Source organism: Somniosus microcephalus, chromosome 13 (assembly GCF_052327205.1).
Source record: "Somniosus microcephalus isolate GS21.2 chromosome 13, FLI_Smic_1.0, whole genome shotgun sequence".
Taxonomy (NCBI): Eukaryota; Metazoa; Chordata; class Chondrichthyes; order Squaliformes; family Somniosidae; genus Somniosus; species Somniosus microcephalus.
Window position 1 is genome coordinate 181,793,120 of NC_140999.1, and position 20,501 is coordinate 181,813,620.

Sequence of the window (20,501 nt, forward strand, 5' to 3'; positions counted from 1 at the left end):
AGTGACAACCCTACCTTTAAAGTTGTTTGATTATAGATTTTCTTGCAATGCTTTCTAACAAATTTATTTCCTGCAAAATAAATTGCAGGAACACTTCATTTTATGCGACACACTCATTCCATCACTCTCACTCAAAGTTGTCTTCCTTCCCTTCTTGCAGGAGAAGAGAGACCAGAACAACAGGGAGAGACAGAGAACCAGAGACAAAGCCATTAAAAAATGTGGATTAAACCTTTAGCATTTTACCGTCATGGAGTGTTACTTATTCTGTGCAGTTTTTTTCTTGAAGTTGAGGTTCCTGGCTATTCATTTTTTTTCTCCCAACTGATCCCACCTTAAGGCGTTGCCGTATGTTGGGGTACAAGCTAAAAGTGGCAGTATCCCTCTGGTAGCTTATCCAAGTGTCCATTATTCATGTATGAGGCTGATAAGAACATAAGAATTAGGAGCAGGAGGAGGCCATACGGCCCTCCAAGCCTGATGATAAATATTAGGAGGCTATTTTACCAGGGAAAGTGTCACAGCCAAGCCCTATCCTAGCCAAACATCCGCACAGAAACACACTCACATGAGTTCATAGGTAGAGAAAAGAAATTGGAATCTCTAGTCCAACTGACCCCACAGCTCCTTTACAATGCTCTGGATCAGAGCAACACTATCAGACAGGCTCTATCACTGATTTTGATAACTGACCACTGATTTTGTATACAGGCTGTGATTTTCTATTAACCGTTGAACTCCAGCAGCATCCAAATGCTTTGCACCAAGTAAATTCCAGCTGTGGCTCAGTGGGTTAGCACTCTTGCCTCTTGATGTGAAAAAAGTTATGTGTTCAAGTCCCACTCGAGCACATGATCTAGATGTAACACTTCAGGGGAGTGCTGCACTGTCAGAAATGCTGTCTTTTAGATGAGATGTTAAACCAAGGTCTTATCTGCCCTTTCGGGTGGACATAAAATATCCCATGGCGCTATTTCAAAGAAGAGCAGGGGAGTTCGCAGCTCTCCATTATTACATTGTCATTATCACATTGCTGTTTGCTGTGCGCAAATTGGCTGCCACGTTTCCCACATTATAGCAATGATGACTATGCTTCAAAAATACTTCATTGACTGTAAAGTGCTTTGGGATGTCTCGAGGTTGTGAAAGGCATTGTCTTTCTTTCTTAAACCTTAGTAGGCCTGAAATGTCTTGCTTTTGGTTTATTTTTTGCTATTTGAAGATCTTGCCATGTAAGTTCTCTCAGACTCTTGCAGGCTAGTTCAATGTAAACTTCAGGAACAGTATTTTCATCTTTTCCTTGGCACTCTTTAGCTCACTGGTCTGAACGCTGACTTTAGTAACTTAGCTGCCTCCCCAGTTTCCCTGCCTGTTTCTTCCATTCACCTTTCACTTTGTGCCCTTCAATTTCAGAGCTGTTTCTTTTTCTATTGTCTTTCTAATACATTTTTACTGCCCAACCGAGTCGAACTTTGTATATCAGCCAACACTTTATCATCACTAGAAATACTCAGCAGGTCAGGCAGCATCTGTGAAGAGAGAAACAGAGTTAACGTTTCAGGTCGATGACCTTGTTATGTCTTCTTGCGCTCGTAGTGCTTTGTAAAGACGCTTCTGGACTCGGTAGCTTGTAATTATAAACTACTGTTTTATTTGTGTTGTAATGGCTGCCTGCTGCATGGTGCGGGGTGATACTTCCAAGTGCCACTGTGTGGCACCTGCGCACTACTTTCCCAGCATCGTAGTGCTGCTACATGATTTGAGTGTTAGTACACTTGTACAATGTAGTCCCAACATAACTATGTAACAGACCTTTTGTCAGAACTGGAAAAAAGCAGGAAATGGAACAGATTTTTAAGCAAGTGTAGGGGCTGGGAAAGGGGGGAGGGGATGAAAGAACAGAAGGGAAGGTCTGTGATAGGATAGAAGGCAGGAGAGATTAAGAGGAATTAAGAGATATTCAAGGCAAGAGGAGATGGTAATGGGACAGGTTAAGAAACAAAGGATGGCTCTAGATGAAGTGTAAATTGTGCTGGCAGAATGAAAGACAGCGGCCATGTGGGGGAGAAGAACAGAACAAAAGTGTGGATAAAAAAAATATATATATGTTATGATCTGAAATTGTTGAATTCTATGTTGAGTCCAGAAGGCTGTGAAGTGTCTAATTGAAAGATGAGGTGTTGTTCCTCGAGCTTACGCTGAGCTTCCGTGGAATATCTCGTAATGTCTCTCAATGTCTCTTAATCTCTCCTGCCTGCCAGCCTATCACAGACCTTCCCTTTTGTTCTTTCCTCCCCTCCCCCTTTTCCCAGCCCCTACACTTGCTTAAAAATCTGTTCCATTTCCTGCTTTTTTCCAGTTCTGACGAAGGGTCATCGACCTGAAACGTTAACTCTGTTTCTCTCTCCACAGATGCTGCCTGTACCTGCTGAGTGTCTCCAGCGTTTTCTGTTTTTATTTCAGATTTCCAGCATCTGCAGTATTTTCTTTTTGTACTTTATCATCACTGTTCAGCTTTTAAAAATGTCTGTTCAAAAGCATGCTCATTCTTTGTGATCATTGCTATTGGACCTCTTACATTTACCTGTTGTCACCTCTTCAGTCCTATAAAGAATTACATCCAATGCATTAACCTATCTTTTATCTTTTCAAATGCTTCAGCATTTTCTGCTTTTATTTTCATTGTCCTATTGCTTTTGTGTCACTACAGAATGGCGCTTGCACAGTGTGAAACTATTACCTGGAGTTTTCTCACTGCTAAAGCTACAGACTGGGTGTAGTAGATGCATTGCCAGCTGGAAAGTCAAGTTTCACATTTTCGCAGAAAGATAGGGAACAGAAATAGGTGATTTAGCCTCTTGAGCCTGTTCCACCATTCAATGAGATCATGGCTGATCTGCGACTTAACTCCATAAACCTTTGCCCCATATCCCTTAATACCTTTGGTTAACAAAAATCTATCAATCTCAGATTTAATATTAACAATTGATCTAGCATCAACTGCTGTTTGCAGAACAGAGTTCCAAACTTCTACCACCCTTTGTGTGTGGAAGTGTTTCCTAACTTCACTCCTGAAAGGCCCGCCTCTAATTTTTAGACTATGCCCCCTAGTCCTAGACTCCCCGACCAGCAGAAATAATTTCTCTCTATCTACCCTATCAGTTCCCCTTAATATCTTGAAAACTTCGATCAGATCAACCCTTAACCTTCTAAATTCCAGGGAATACAACCCTGATTTGTGTAATCTCTCCTCATAACTTAACCCTTGGAGTCCGGGTATCATTCTGGTAAACCTACGCTGCACTCCCTCCAAGGCCAATATATCCTTCCTAAGGTGTGGTGCCCAGAACTGCTCACAGTGCTCCAGGTGTGGTCTAACCAGGGTTTTGTACAGCTGCAGCATAACTTCTACCCCCTTGTATTCTAGTCCTCTAGCTATAAAGGCCAGCATTCCATTAGCCTTTTTGATTATTTTCTGTACCTGGCCATGACATTTTAATGATCTATGTACCTGGACCCCAAATCTCTTTGGACCACCACTGCTTCTAGCTTTTCACCATTTAGCAAGTACTCTGACCTATCCTTTTTAAGTCCAAAGTGGATGATTTCACACTTGCCAAAATTGAAATCCATAGGCCACAGTTTTGCCCATTCACTTAATCTATTAATATCGCTTTGTAATGTTATGCTTTTTCTACACTGCTTACCTATCTTTGTGCCAATGGCAAACTTGGATATGTGGCTCTCTATTCCATCATCTAAGTCATTCATAAATAATTTGCCTTCAATTCCATGAGTTTCAACTTTAGCTAACAGTCTCTTATGAGGGACCTTATCGAATGCCTTCTAAAAGTCCATATAAATAACATCCATAGACATTGCCCTGTCCACTAGTGTAGTCAGCTTTTGAAAACAATCAATCAAGTTTGTCAGGCATGACCTACCCCTGTTTACAAATCCATGCTGGCTCTCTCTGATCAGCTGAAAATTTTCAAGGTGTTCAATCACCCTATCCTTAATTTCCTGACAACAGATGTTAGGCTAACTGGTGTATTATTCCCTGGTTTCCCTCTCTCACCTTTTTTAAATAGCGGAGTGACATGTGCAATTTTCCAATCTATACAAACGGTTCCTGAATTGAGAGAGCTTTGGAAGATTATAGTTAGGGCACCTGCAATGTTCTCACTTACTTCCTTTAAAACCCTGGGACGTCCTTTAAAACCGGTCGGCCAGTAGCTCATTTGGGAACTTCATTTTAATGTGTTTAATGATACCATTTGCTCTTTCCTAACAATAAAATTAAGGTCACAATTGAATGTATGCAAAGTTCATTCTAATTGGGAAAAGAGCTATGTGGGAACCAGCAGTGTAACTCACATATGCTGGCCTGCATCTCTTGCGACAGGTACCTATGTATAAACACATTGGGGTTGATTTTCAGTGTGCCGTGAGGCGGGCTTTCAGGCGTGCGGGGGGCAAAAATCCCGAATTCGGGGGTCCCGACACCATCCCGCCCAAAACCCACCTCCACGTAAGTTTCAAAGGAGGCGGGTACCCGCCCCGCACTGGGACCTGCCGACCCAAGGCGGGAAGGGATTAGTGCCAATTAACTGCCTGTTAACAGGTAGTTAACAGGCAGTTTTTAGCCTAATCCCTATTTTGAAGGGTGTCGTGTGGGTTTCCCAGACGGCTCCAAACCACGCCAGGTTAGAGCAGGCGGGCTGTTGGGTTGAAGGACTTGGAGGGGTCGAGATGCCGGTGTTCAGGTGAGTGATGGGTGCATGAGTGCAAAGGTAAGTGTGTTTGGTGTGTCTAAAGTGTGTTAAATTACCTGTACTTATCTTTTAAGCCTTCCTTCCTCTAGGCTGCGGGAGTCCATCATTCAACCAGCACAGAAAGCAGAACGGTTGCGATCTGTCAAAAGTGACAGCCTTCAGCTTTCAGTGCCGGCGAGAGTTCTAACTGAGTCTGCGTAGAAGGACTCAGGTTAGAAGTAAGACTGTCAGTGTTTAATAGCTTCAAACAGCTGTGAAACGCTGATATTTCATCTGTCAACGCGTCTTGACAGATGAAATTTCAGTCTGTGACGTCACCTGTTGCCGGGTGGCCCTTAATTGGCCTGCTGAGCCCGCTGGGCAGGCTCAACAAGGTCAATCAAGGGAAAATCGCATGGATTGGCTGCATCTCGATGGAGGTGGGACTAAAACCCGAAAGTTGTAGTCCCGCCTCCTTCCCGACTTCTGGAGGATTATCCAGCCCATTCTTACTGTTGATAGGGATATCCAGGTTCATGTTTTGTTAAGTTTGCCTTTGCTGCGAAATTTGGCTCAATGATCAACTTGGTGACAGATCACAAGATAGATTAGGATGAGGAAGGCCATTTGACCTATTTTAGCCCATTAATCCAGAAAGACCTTGCAGTCCCCAGCATACCATCCAACTACATTTCATAAATGATTCCATGAATTTTGATTTTACTACCATTCACGGATGTCCCATCCACAAGTTGATCATTGGTCCAATTATCTCTTGTCCTCTAAGCCCGCTTCACCTGAACACAATACTTGTTCTTGATTCCCCGAGTGCCACGCTGTGGGAGATTGATTAGTGTCTTATTAAAATGAACTTTCTGTCTACAAAACATTGTTGCCTCTTGTCACCTTTTCCATCACACTTTTATCTCAACTTTGTTCCTTTATAAATTCCTATGTCTACATTTATATTTTTTCATCCTGTGAGCAGTACTTTACACTTATAGAGTCGGAGAGTCATAACGGCACAGAAGGAGGCCATTCGGCCCATCGAGTCCGTGCCAGCTCCCTGTAGAGCAATCCAGTCAGTCCCATTCCCCCGCTCTATCTCCCGTAGCCCTGCAACTTTACTTCCCTCGAGTGCCTATCTAGTCTCCCCATGAAAACATTGAGGGCAGGATTTTCATTGCGCCATGGAGTCGGGATTGGAGGCGTGGGGGGGGGGGGGGGTTAAAATCCCGAAATCAGGGGTCCCGACCCCTTTCCACACCCAAACCCGCCTCCATGCCAGTTTCAAAGGAGGCAGGCACCCGCCCCACACTGGGACCTGCCTACCCGAGGTGGGAAGGGATTAGTGCCAATTAACTGCCTGTTAACAGGTAGTTAACAGGCTGTTTTTAGCCTAATCCCTATTTTGATGTTGAAGTGTGGGATTCCTGATGGCTCCAAACCACACCAAGTTAGAGGAGGCGGGCCGTCGGGTTGAAGGACTTGGAGGGGTCGAGATGTCGGTGTTCAGGTGAGTGATGTGTGCATGAGTGCAAAGGTAAGTGTGTTTGCTGTGTCTAAAGTGATTAAAGAAGTTTTACATACCTTTTCTTACCTTTTCAGCCTTCCTTCCTTTAGGTTCCGAGAGTCCCTCATCTCACTGGCACAGAAAGCAGAATGGCTGTGAACTGTCAAAAGTGACAGCCTTCAGCTTACTGTGCAGGAGAGATTTCTAACTGAGTCTGTGGAGAAGGACTCAGGTTAGAAGTAAGACTGTCAGTGTTTGACAGCTTCAAACAGCTATGAAACACTGATATTTCATCTGTCAAAAGCTCTTGACAGATGAAATTTCAGTCTGTGACGTCACTTATTGCCGAGTGGCCCTTAATTGGCCTGCTGGGTCCGCTGGGCGGGCTCAACAAGGTCAATCAAGTTAAAATCGTGTGGATTGGCCGCATCTCGATGGAGGCGGGACTACAACCCCGAAAGTTGTAGTCCCGCCTCCAACCCGACTCCTGAGTTAAATTCCTGCCCTGAGTGTCTCCGCTTCCACCACTTCCGTCGGCAGCGAGTTCCAGGTCCTCACCACTCGCTGCATAAAAACGTTTTTCCTCACATCCCCCCTGTATCTCTTGCCTAAAACCTTAAATCTGTGTCCCCTAGTCCTTGTACCATCAACTAGTGGGAACAGCCTTTCCCCATCTAGCCTATCCAAACCCATCATATTCTTGTACACCTCTATCAAATCACCCCTCAACCTCCTTTGCTTTAATGAAAACAAATCCAGCTTCTCCAACCTGTCCCTTGTAGCTAAGATCCCCCATCCCGGGAACCATTCTGGTAAATCTCCTCTGCACCACTTGTCAGCAATAACTTTCATCAGCTGCTATAGTGCCTGCTCACACATGGTTATCCTGCTCACTATGTCGCCTCTTCAGATTTGCACGTGCTTGAGTACAACATTGGCGTCGATCCGCTGTGTGAATCCGTTGAGTATTCTTTGCAGCAGAACCCATACTTCACTTGCACCATCTCCTCTGGCGAACTACTGGTTAAAAACCCACTCACAGTTGGGTGATCAGCACCAAAGCCTTTGGACTGGGAGGTCAGGGCGCGTTGGTTAAAGTCTCTCTGTGCTTCACGTGTTGTGTGTTTGCTGCTGAAGTGCGAGAGAGAGGCAGAGAGAGGGAGAGGGAGAGAGAGTTCGCCAAACCCCAACGACAGAAAACATGGTCAAGATCGCGGTGGTCGCCAAGAAGGCTTGGAGTCTTCGCAAAAGCATCGTGGTATGCTTGGGACCTCTGGTACTTTCACCGATTCTATTCACCGCGCCTCCTAAGGTAAAGACTCCTATGTGAGACATGCTATGGGTAAATTGGATGGTGTTTGTTGCACAGTGCTAATGTAAATAGATGGGGCATTCAACAACTGCCTTAAATATTAGCCCAATGGGATCATTGATCAGGACTAATTCTATTCGAATTTTCCCATCTTTCTGAGAACATTAAATGCACTAAGTACCTACCTGCTATTATTCCATTTATGGATATGCAAATTTATTTAATCTTGTTGGCAACTGGCAGTAGAGTTTACACTTCAACTGAAATGTTTATCCGCCTTTTACATGGAGCCTGTGGTATCTTAAGAGGAAGAGTTGTGGCCACTGTCGGTGCACGTTGTAAACTCGATCTTTCTGAATAGGTGTGCCATTTCGTTATACGAAGGGACCACAGCAATTCTTCCCCCATCAATGTCATCCCCACCACACATGTCCCTTTTGTTAGATAACGGGGGGCCACACTTCAGGCAAGAATAAAGCTCAGATTAAAGTCTGGCTCCTTCCTAAGTGCACAGTCCTCGTGTTTCCAAATGTAGGAATAGTAAAGTAGCAAATTGTGGAATCCTGATGTCTACCTTCCCCCTCCTGTGAGTTTCTCTCTCTGTGTCTTATTTCTCAAACTACTCCAATAAACTTGAATGAAGAACTTCAGAAGACTTGGTTTGCAACAGAAAAAGTATATATTTTAGTCAATTTTAAACTGCATGCATTCCCACTTCATAGTGCTGTACATGTTATATCTCTCAGTGGATTAAATGGTCGACTAATTAACAAACATGAAGCAACTTGCAAAGTATTTCTTCAATGTGTAGAATACTGAATGGCGTTATGGAAGCGAATAACTCAATTTTGATTCTCAGTTTCCTGTCTAGTGCTGAAATAATCCGACCTGTTTCTCGGAATGTTCTCTGTTTGTAATATATTCCAGCCTGAGGTTACTGAAGTACTAAAGGCTCGTTTCTGAGTTGTCACACGCCTCATTCACTGAAATAAAATCGGTGACTAAAGACTTTTGTAATTGTTTAATGTCATTTACTCTTGTGTTATCTATCGCCAACTATTTTTATATTAGCTATTGCAAAATATGCCTGTTCACCATCGTACCTGTGCGGATTTGACACCACATTAAGTCGGTAGCACTTAGCATCATTGTCTAGTAAGATGTAGGGGTCCCAAACCGAACCTTTGTACAGGGCTCTCGCAAGGCAGTGGCAGTCTCTGGATTCTTATCTGGCCCCTTAGACTTTCCTATGTAAGAGAAGCCTGTCTATAGTCCTATGCATTGTGTTTGAAGAAACTACAAAGGTTAAATCTGGGGAGAAGAAGCCGATACTGGCTGCAAAATGTTATTACTTCACACTGATATCCTAAAGGTATCCTGAAAGGGCGGTGGAAGCAGATTCAATAGTAACATTCAAAGAGAATTGGATAAATACTTGAAGGGAAAAAATATACAAGGCTATGGGGAAAGAACAGGGGAGTGGGAGTCAAAGAGCCAGCACTGACACGATGGGCCGAATGTCATCCTTCTGTGTTGAAGGATTCTTTTATGATTCTAAGAAACATTTTCCCATATATAAAAAAAATGACTTTTGCATTTAAAAAAAAATCTTTCCTAGGAGGGAAAATGTCTCTACGTGATTCTCCTCATGGCCATATACTGGTGTACGGAAGCTTTGCCAATCGCTGTGACATCCCTGCTTCCCATCTGCCTCTTTCCTCTCCTTGGTATCTTACCGTCGGCCAAGGTCTGTCCTCAGTACTTTCTTGACACCAATGCGCTCTTCATAAGTGGCCTGATCTTGGCATTGGCGATTGAGGAGTGGAACTTGCACCGCCGAATAGCGTTGTCTGTCCTCATGTTTGTGGGATCAACTCCTTCCATGTAAGTAATGGTAATGCAAATGAGTTTTAATTTGTTGACTAAACTTAGGCGAGAAAGCATGCTCTTATTGATCCCAGTTAAGAGTAAAATCTTTATAGTCAATGTTAATCTAGGACAGTGTTAAGAAATAAAAGGCTTTTTATAGAACCATCATTTTTCCCTCAATGGCCCCAATGGTAGTTCTTGTCCGCTACAATCCCAAAGCCGTACTCTTCCTATATGTCCTTGCAGAAGTGCGTACCTCAGAGCTTAACAATTATCAACTTGCTACAATCTGCTTAATCAATGTAACTTAGTCTCACACTGTCGGCGGGATTTCCCTTGCGGGTTTTCCTGATTGGCCACCAAAAAATTTAGGCAGAAGATCGGAGGAAACCCCGGATAAACTGGGATTTCCGCCAGTCTGCCACTAAAGTTACGGCAGCGGAGCGGGAATAACCTTGAGGAAATTCCCAGTTTATGTCGGTCGACAAACTGTTTTTAAAATAATGCACATTAGCACGCAGACTGCAGATTTACAGACAAAAGTTGATGATATTTTTATTTAGAATCATAAAGAAAGACTTACATTTATATAGCACCTTTCATGACCACCGGACGTCCCAATGTGCTTTACAGCCAATGAAGTACTTTTGAAGTGGAGCCACTGTTGTAATGTGGGAAATGCGGCAGCCAATTTGCACACAGCAAGCTCCCACAAACAGCAAAGTGATAATGACCAGATAAACTGTTTTTGTTATGTTGATTGAGGGATAAATATTGGCCAGGAAACCGGGGATAACTCCCCTACTCTTCTTCGAAATAGTGCCATGGGATCTTTTACGTCCACCTGAGAGAGCAGACAGGGCCTCGGTTTAGCATCTCATCTGAAAGACAGCACCTCCGACAGTGCAGCACTCCCTCAGCACTGCATTGGAGTGTCAGCCTAGCTTTATGTGCTCAAGTCTCTGGAGTGGGACTATGAACCCACAACCTTCTGGCTCAGAAGCGAGTGTGCTACCAACTGAACCACAGCTGACTCGTATGGTAAATGAAGCGTAAAGAGTCTGAAAATACCAAATAATATATGCAGTAATATATGTAAACGTGCATTCGAACCTTAGTGTCCATGTAACATTGAAGCTGGAAACACCTCAACAAGTCTGACACCATCTGTGGAGAGGAGAAGGTAGGGTTAACATTTCAGGGTCTGGCAGTCAGTAACCTGAAAAGTCAACCCTATGTTTCTGTCTCCACAAATGCTGTCTGACTTGCTAAGTTTTTCCAAAATCTTCTGTTTTTATTTCAGATTCCCAGCATTTGAAGTACTGTGTTATACATTTTTTGTTCACGTGACACTGCTCTGTCCACTAGGGGAGCTGTTAATCCATCTATATTATATAGATAGAAAAAGGATAGTGGTGTCTGTCCGTCTGTCTGTCCGTCCGTCTGTCTGTCTGTCTGTCCATCCGTCTGTCTGTATGTCTGTCTGTCCGCTATACACTCAAAAGGTATAGAGCGTACCTACACATATGTTATATCAAAAGAAAGCTGATGATCAGGGGAGTGTCATAGGCATATTTACTTTTTGGTCAGACAAAAATTGTTTGGACAGTATACAAAAAACGTTCAAAAATCCGCTCATTAGCGGTTGACCAATCCTACCGCTCATTAGCGTTGAGTGACGTGATGGTTGACCAATCCTACAGTTCAGTGACCTGATGGTTGACCAATCAGTGCGTCACGGGCGGGACCTAATCCTGCAGCCTCCCGAAATGTTGCCGCCATTTTTCCCCCTGCTTTTACCAGCTGCGGCAGCCCGCCGGAGTGGGAGGTGAGTTGGGGTCACTCGGGCCCATGGGGTCACTCGGGCCGGGCCTGACAACCGCTCGGCCCGAGACACAGAGCGGGGGAGCGGCAGCGGCCGGCCGTCAACCGCGCGGCCCGAGACACAGAGCGGGGGAACGGCAGCGGCCGGCCGTCAACCGCGCGGCCCTCTAAACTGCCCTGGCAACGCCGGCCCCCCCCAGCTAGTTTAAAATAAATGAGTTAGCATTGGTGTGACAATAATGGACCGAGGAATACCATACAAATGGGGAAGAGTATGCTGGCTTAGTTACCATCACCATCACCACCTGGGCTGTAAACTGGCGGAGTGGATCGTCCACCTGTTGCAGAAACCTGGCCAATTTTCATTTCCATTAAAGTCACTGAAAATTAAAATTGGGCACGTTGTATATCGGGCGGGTAATCTGCTCCACGCACTGCCCAAGTTGTGATGATGAATATTTTTGCCATGGATTTAGAGGTTCTCGGACAGACTTAATCATATTTCGCACATATATATAATTTAGAATACGGCTTAGATTTTCTAATGGCCATTATTTTAACACCAACATTAATCCATTCATTTTAAGTGGGTTAATGTCAGCATTAAAAAAAATCCAATTGGTATATCTAGGTTCAGATGTTGTAAAATAGAGTGTTGAGTACCCTGGAAGATGTGGGTATTTTGCATACCTGCCTCAAATATGCAAAAATACACAAAGTAGTTCTTTCATATCAAAAGAACAATATTTGCTAATTAAATTGAGGAAACGTTCCCATTTGATCTTTTGATCAAAAGACAGTCTGACCGTTAAGTAAAAGAAATACATAATTTAAAACTTACTATAGACCAGAATCAAACATTTGAAGAAATGTGCACTAGATAGATATTAACATTTATTAAGAATGGGAGAAGGGGAAGGATGCCAGGCTTAATTTTTTTCCCCATAAGTAAATTGTAAGATATTCAGTATCCTTCATTGAAGAATCAAGTGTCAACTCTCATCCCAATCAAAAGCCAATGAGAGTTTTAACATCATGTTTCTTTTGTTCTTTTAGTAACCTTGTGGGTTTTTTTTTGCACTGAGACACTGAAGTTACTGGTAACAATGTTTTATTGTATGACAATGCACTTAACTTTTTTTTACCTATAACTGATAATAACTTCCTACTTGATAATAATGGGTTGACTCTATAGGGTAGATTCTCTGATTGGGCTCTTCCAGCGAGGAGTGGTACTTGCAGAGATCACTGGGTGAGAAACGACGGGCTCCCTTGATTTTCGATCTATTAAAATGAATGGTTGGAAAATCGAAGACTACAGGCCTGTGAATTCCTGATCAGCTCTACCTGTGAGTGGCGTTCCTCACCAGGAATGCCCAATCAAAGAAGCAGACACTGTTTTCTCTCCTGGTCTATTGGGAATACTGTAACGATTGCTCTTAATGGACACAAAAGTTTTGTAACAGAGCTTCTTTAAGAAAATGCTGAAATTTGGTGCTGACTAAGGTGAGACTAATGCGGATGAATGGGAGACTTTCCCAGTTCAGGCACCCAGGGTCAGTATTGCACTGCAACTGAAGGGTAAAGCTCCCTTTACGCTGCCCAAGTAATGTGTCGTAGAATGGCATCCCCTACTGCACCAATGTGACATTTCTATTTCCCGTATGACTACCTGTAGGCGAAATTGAAAAATTAGGGAGATTTCAGTGTCACCTGGCCAGTTACACTCAGGAAGCCCTGGGCTCCTTAACATAGGCTAATTAGAGTACTCAATATTTTTCCATTAAGAATCATGGCGATACCTCTGTTATATGATTACAGTAGAGTCACACCTACTAGGGTAGAGTTACAACTTGCTACACAGGCGTAAAACCGTCGTTACGGATCTACCGCCCGTTACAGAAACCACCCAATATCGGAGAGTTTCTATAATGGGCGGCTGATTTGCAATGCCAGTTTTATGCTTGGGTGACAAATTGAAAATCTACCCCCAGTGTCTCTTTCTCCCTCAGATGCTGTATTTTGTAGTGTATATTTTCAGCATTTCTTTCCATTTTCATTACAATGCATTACTATTCTTTACCCTCATTCAGAATGATTTTCTTAAACTACGAGACTTGTATTTGCAGCAAAGATTTAGTGCTATTGTTGTGTTGTGTTTTTCAGGCTTATCCTGGGAATGATGGCAACCACAGCTTGTCTGTCAATGTGGCTTAGTAACACTGCCAGTACTGCCATGATGATGCCGATAGCCAGTGCAGTGCTCCAAAGCTTGTTTGGCAGCATGGAAGCCACCCACGAGTCTATTAAGCTTAAAGATGGCATAGATGGCTTAGACTGTAAAGGTACCCCTGGACAGCATTGATATTTACAATGTTAGAAGGCTTGAGTTATACTCCACACCCAGACTGGATGTAGAAATTGGGCTGCCCTCACTCCCATTTGATATATTTTAGCTGAATTGAGTGCAGGAGAGGGCACAAGAGGAAGGAAGAACTGGCTGGGGAGGGATGCATTTCTGTATTAATTTAGTATCCCACTGTCTTATTGATGCCTTATCAATAGTATGGAACTCTCGTATCATACTTTAGTACACAAAGCAGTGCTAGTGTTCACTAGCGTGTGAATTTCCCGTTCTGCCGCTATTACTTTTGGCGGAAATCCATTTGTGCACATAAACAGGGTTTCAGCCGAACCTCTATCAAAGCAAGAGAAGCTCCAGGAAAATTCCTGTCAATGGTGTTTAGTCAGTTTTCTGTCCAAATAAGCAAATTGTTCAAAGGTAAACCCATGACCTCTACCACTTAGAAGGACAAGGGCAGCAGGTGCATGGGAACACCACCACTTCCAAGTTCCCCTCCAAGTCACACACCATCCTGACTTGGAAATATATCACCGTCCCTTCATCATCGCTGGGTCAAAATCCTGGAACTCCCTCCCTAACAGCACTGTGGGAGTACCTTCACCACACGGACTGCAGCAGATCAAGAAGGCGGCTCACCACCACCTTCTCAAGGGCAATTAGGGATGGGCAATAAATGCTGGCCTTGAATTAATTTTAAAAAATGGTAACAGAGTCATAATATCAGTGGAAGATCTGCGAAAACCCTAAAGGAACAGCATAAACATCCTTATAGGCCATTTCTGAGGGGGAGGAGGTTGGGAAGTTTCTTGTCGGAGATGGTTATTGCCTGGCACTTACGTGCCGCAGATGATACCTGCCACTTGTCAGCCCAAGCTTGGATGTTGTCCAGGTCTTACTGTAGGCTGGCATGGACTGCTTCTTTAATAGAGGAGTTAGTAATGGAGCTGAACAATGTAGAATGGAGAAAAACTGCTCCACTCTTGATAGAGAGAAGGTCATTGATAAAGCTGCTGAAGATAGTTGGGTCAAGATGCTGCAGCGAGTCTAGGGGCTGTGATGGTTGGCCAATAACCACATCCATCTTCCTTTATGTCAGATAGGACTTCAGCCATTGGAAGGTTTTTCCCATTGACTCCATTGACCTAGGGCTCCTTGGTGCCATACTTGGTTGACTGTTACTTTGATGTTGAGAGCAGTTACTCTCGCATCTCCTCTGGCATTCGGCTCATATGCATGTCTGGATCAAGGCTGTGACAGGAAGAATTCAACCTCCTAGATTATTAATGTGCTTCAACTGAAGCATTTCTTAATGCATTACAACTAAAGAATGATAAGGGTTGTTAGATTACAAGACTGAGCAATGGGTTGGATTTTCCTCCCATTGGCAGGTTAGCGGTAGGCAGGACACGCACTTGCCCATGTGACTGTCGTGTTGGTTTTTCTGGCATTTCCCTCATTCTGTATGCAGGATGGGTTTACAGTGGTAAAACTCCCGGTCCTAGTCTTACTGCCACTGGGAGGGAGGGAAACCAAGTTGTGCTTGATTTAAATGCTACAGCTAATCAAAGGGACACACACCCTTTTTGTCAGTTCTGGAGCTACACCGTAGAAAGTGAAAGACTCCAAGAATAACTGAAGGAGAATCAGCCTCAGTAGGAAGAGCCTCCCGGTTTTCTGATGATCCTTCGATGTTCTACTCAATGAAGTACGAATGGGAAGTGATGGACTATTGTGGACTGAGATATCTAAGCAAGGCCTTCCAGATATACAAACTCTATGGGGCAGACATCAACATGTTGGAAACAAGCATATTCTGTGGTGCCTCAATCTAAGTTCCTCCAATTTAGTCTCCTCCATTACCTCATCCGCCTTCTCTACATAACACAGGAAGAGAGAGATTGTCATTGGGAAATCCATTTTCCCAGTCCAGAATTGAAATTTCTCTTGCACTCACTTTAAATGCCAAGTTAACTCTTTGTGAAACACCAGAGCTGAATTGAAGAAAAATATTCACTGTCCAAGGAAAGCCTAGGCAACCTGCAGTAATTTGAGAAAAGATAGCCTCCTCTACGCGGTATCCGCCTGAGGGATACCGCTGTGCTGCTCATACCGCAACGGTGCTTCCTGTGGGCGGTTTAGCGGCACTAACGGGGTGGGGGGGGGAAATGGTGGGGAGAATTTGTGGGATGATTTGGCCACGCCCACGTGCCCCTATTTACATGCGGTGAGGCAGTTCATGGCGACAGGTGGGTTTTTAAGAGGATAAATTTGGTGACCATTTTTTGGGGGCCAGGATTGGGACGTTACGCTACAAGATCCCATTTTACTCTTTATACCGCCTCAAAACTGCCCAAAATTGAGCACTATTCTGAAGGGAAAACCCAGCCCAAATGCTCAGTAGTTAACCAGTCACCCAAGAATTTGACAGTGAATGGCCAGATTTAATCTTTTGGACAGTTATCTGAATGAATAAATTACCTCAGCATCTAACGATAGTTGTACTTTTTTAAGATCAGCCACTTAAAGAACATTAATTAACACCTCAGTGCGCGTTATTCCTAAAACATCCAAAAGCTGCCTGTTACACAATCTGAAGTTTTTATTTGAAAGTTTAAAATTGCCAAATAGTATTATATTGATACCTGCTTTATAAAATCGAATAAAATAGATTTTGCACTCTTTCTCTAATTTGTCTGCCGCCTCTCTTTTCTTCTTCTCCAGATAATACTTCGAAGGACCCAATACCCAATGAGGAGTCATATTTTATTTCTGATGACAGGTACTGCGTCAAAATTATTCTGTACGAAATGCTAGCGGAGGTTGAATGCACTTTAAGCTGAGTGTTGGGCAAAATTTAGTTTATTTACCCCAAAGGAAAAAGTCCAGCACAGGGCCTTTTAATCCATTTGGTAAAAGTAACGGTTTCACTGTGCTGCGGCCATTCTGTGTACAAAACAGATGCAATGCTGCCAACAAAATAGGCTTAAGGAGCTGTTCGACTGTTTCACCAACATTCTTGGTGTGAAATTGTACTGTGCGATATCAATCTACAAACACTTCAGACGTTCGTCTTAACGTCTTTTGTCAGCTGTTAACATGCTTATTTTAAAACTAATAAACTAATTTATTCTAAGTAGGCTCATGGCTACAATAAAATCACTGTCATTGATGTCGGTACGCTAATCTCTCACAGCACTATTGTGATTCCTTTCTATTTAGCCACTTCTTTATTTTTTTCCCCTACGTTTTCATGCATGGAAAATCATCAAGGGAAACACAGGAAAACCTGCAGTTGCAGGAAACGTCTAACCATGGCCTAAGAATACTGTGATGCCTCTCCCTTTTCTCATTTGGCCAATAGCTAGAAACTCTTTGCATTATCCATGCAAATAATGGCCAAACTCTACACATAAGCACTGGTTGCTTCTTCCGCTCTGAACTTTGAACTCAGCAACTCTACCACCACCTGCTCAAACCCTTTGAATGATTTCCTCTGAGCCTAAGATCTCTTACATCACAAGATACTTATGGATGAGGACAGCCATTCGGCCCATCCAATTCTTCCAACCAGAAAGACACATTGCTGCATCTAATCATTATTTTTGCCTCCACTACTCTGTCCAAAAGTCGATTCCAAGTTTTGATCATTCCTTATGCAAAGAAGGACATCCTGCTATCAGTCCTACTTTTCACTCCATTCAATCTGTGTCTCCTTATTCTACTCCCACAGTTTTAATTTAATATAATATTCCTGAGTGACTAACTTTTTCTATCCCATTGAGCAGCATATATAGATCTATAAGCTCACATCTCAAATGTCTCCCTACCAGCCTGAAAAGGCCACATTTCTCCAATCTTTCCTCAAAACTGAGATTCCTGAGACCAGTGTTCCCTCTAATTATTTTTTTTTGGGTGCGCGGCCCCTTTAACAAGCCATTCAAATTTCCGGGCATGCACGGTTTTTCCATTTAAAAGTCATTGAGCGGCCTGCACGGGACCTCCAGACCACCACGCAGCCATGCAGCTTAATGGGAACATTGCCCGAGATTAGGGATCAGCGCTGTGACTCTTTGCAACGCTTGAATGTCTCTCTTGCTTCTTGATGACCAGAACTGGACACAGTAGTTAGGATTCCATCTGACCAGAGCACTGTACCGTTTGATCATAATATCCTATGACTTGCATTCGACTGTTTTGGCTGTATAGCTTCACATTCCATCGGCCTTGTTGATTGTTGCTCTGTATTGGTTAGGCACGTTGAATGTTGAGTCTATTAAGACTTCTAGGTCTCTTCCACCTTCACCCTTAACTATTTCAGCACCATTCAAGGAATATGTATATCTCCCATATTTTCTTCCTATGTGCAGTACTTTACACTTTATAATCAGCACACTGTCCTTCTCCTTGTGTTGACCTGGTATTCTGTAGCAAACCTTTAGCATTGGCATTGAATTTTTCACATTTAGAGATTTCTATCAAGAATAGTTCTTTATAAAGCTTACCCCCTCCTGCAAGATTAGCTTACCTCTTACCTCCTAGTTGTCCCTAACATACATGACTACACCTGTTCCCTTTCTGTCCCATTTGTCCTTTCTGAACAGTTTATAACCATTAAATGTTCCATACATTTCTATCCTCTGGATTTAGCCATGTCCCTGAAATTCCCACCATATCTGGGTTCCCTGCTGCCACAACAGCCTCCAGTTCTGTTATCTTATTTCTAACGCTTACCTTCGTCCTGTGCTGTTCTCTGTCGCTCCCTCTCAGCAGAAAATATTCTATTTCATGCCGCAACACTAACATTCTGAAGCTCTCCGATTGGTTATTGACGAGTTCTGTGTAACTCCTACCTTGAAAATGCAGCTTTGAATACTTTAAACTTATGTAACACCTCATTGAAATCCTTTCTAATTCCTACAGTTTTCTGACTTTGCTCTGTCCTGTTGGTATCACCTTTACTGTAATTTTTATGTACCTTACATAATCTGGCTTATTTTTTTTGCTTTAACTGCACATCCAACTGTGCGAATTCATTGAATTGCTACTTTGTTAAGGCATTCATTGATGCGCACACATAACACGGCACTGGCTAATAATAACCTGCTGCTACTGCCTCCTGTAATTCTCGTACGAGCATTAAATAGGCTCATTCTAGCCACTTTCTGATGCTAAACATTTTGCTTTCCTTCCCCAGCAGTAGCCCTCCACCGAAGCCTGAGACTGATGTTCACTTTACATTAGTCCAACAGAAGGAGAAGGAGAAGGCGAACCAGAAGAGACTCTGGAAGGGCTTCCTTGTCTCCATACCTTACGCTGCGAGTATCGGAGGCACCGCCACACTGACTGGGACAACCCCTAACTTGATTCTACTTGGACAGCTGAAAACGTAAAATGTTCATAAGGAACTTTCGATTTTTTTTTTTAATTGTCTCTTTCGCTCAGAGAAGCTGCAAGGATGGCTGGTGAAAGAAGTGGAAGTACCGCCCCGGTGCCAGTAGGAGGTGCTCATCTGAGGTTGGGCCTGAGGCACATTGTTGAGGCAGAACAGAAGCTTTACACTGACTTCTATCTAACTGGTATTATAATTGACCTGGGAATACTTTCTGACGCTGGGTGTAAGAAGTGTGTGTGGGGGGGGAATGATCCGCTCCCTATCACTGAAATTCCTCTTTAGATTTTCGCAAAAGAATGGAAATTATACAAAAAACTAAAATAGCATGCACCCTAGTGGCACAATGAGTAGCTGAACCACACAGATCATAACAAGTTTCCGAGTTGGATCCTCAACCAGGGTTAAGAACATAAGAAACAAGAGCAGGAGTCGGCCATTCGGCCCTTCGAGCCTGCTCCGCCATTCATTGAGATCATGGCTGATCTTCTGCCTCAACTCCATTCACCGGCCCTATCGCCATATCCCTTGATGCCCTCACTAGTCAGAAATCTATCAACTTCTGTTTTGAATATACCCAATGACTGAGCCTCCATAGCCCTCTGGGGTAGAGAATTCCAAAGATTCACCACCCTCTGTGTGAAGAAATGTCTTCTCATCTCAGTCCTGAATGGCCTACCCTTTGTCCTGAGGCTGTGGCCCCTGGTTCTAGACTCCCCAGCCTAGGGAAACATTCTCCCAGCAGCCACCCTATCAAGCCCTGTAATAATTTTGTATGCTTCAATGAGATCCCCTCTCATTCTTCTGAATTCAAGAGAATACAGGCCTAGTTTACTCAATCTCTTCTCATACGACAGTCCCGCCATCCCAGGAATCAATCTCGTGAACCTTCGTTGCACTCCCTCTATGGCAAGTATATCCTTCCTTAGGTAAGGAGACCAAAATTGTACACAGTACTCCAGGTGTGGTCTCACCAAAGCCCTACAGAATTGGAGTAAGGCTTCTTTACTCCTGTACTCAAATTAAGTTAGGTGGTTTCACCTGGAGAGGAGACAGTGAGGCTACAATTGGTCTCCCAAGTTAAGAAGGGGAACACCATTCCTTATTGCTATCCAATGATCCTGGGATCATGGCCTCGACTGTCAAAGATAAAGGTTTTTTTTAAAAATAAAATATTTCAATGCAGCCCACTTACAAAGGGGACCACTGGGAGACACATTGGAATTGGGACCCATCATCCTCCCCTGAACTGGCAATCTTTACTGTAACTTACGGCCTGTGGCACAAGGCGGGTGCCCTAGATGCACCCCTAGTGGCTCAGGCACTCACCAGTGGCATTAAAATGAATGGACCTTCCCCTCACCTTGCAATCTTCGGTGGCATCAGCAGTGGAGATCCTCCCATAGATTTTCAGTTCCAATATATACTGCTTCTGCCAAAGTGTAGACGTGCGTCCCTTTAAAGCTATTAGGTTT

The 20,501-nt window shown here is 43.5% G+C and overlaps 1 protein-coding gene across 2 annotated transcripts in view; it reads left to right on the top strand.

Moving 5' to 3' along the window:
* Window positions 1-7,354: 7,354 nt before the first annotated feature.
* Window positions 7,355-20,501, top strand: part of slc13a3 (solute carrier family 13 member 3) — a 58,782-nt gene continuing 45,635 nt past the window's right edge. Inside the window, exons 1-5 of one of the 2 annotated variants that reach the window (XM_086005733.1) lie at window positions 7,355-7,579; window positions 9,198-9,463; window positions 13,439-13,617; window positions 16,359-16,416; window positions 18,832-19,023. In XM_086005733.1, coding sequence (XP_085861859.1) covers window positions 7,469-7,579; window positions 9,198-9,463; window positions 13,439-13,617; window positions 16,359-16,416; window positions 18,832-19,023 — 806 coding nt within the window. In that variant the 5' untranslated portion in view covers window positions 7,355-7,468. The remainder of the gene's footprint in view (window positions 7,580-9,197; window positions 9,464-13,438; window positions 13,618-16,358; window positions 16,417-18,831; window positions 19,024-20,501) is intronic. The other variant, XM_086005734.1, reaches the window with a different exon arrangement.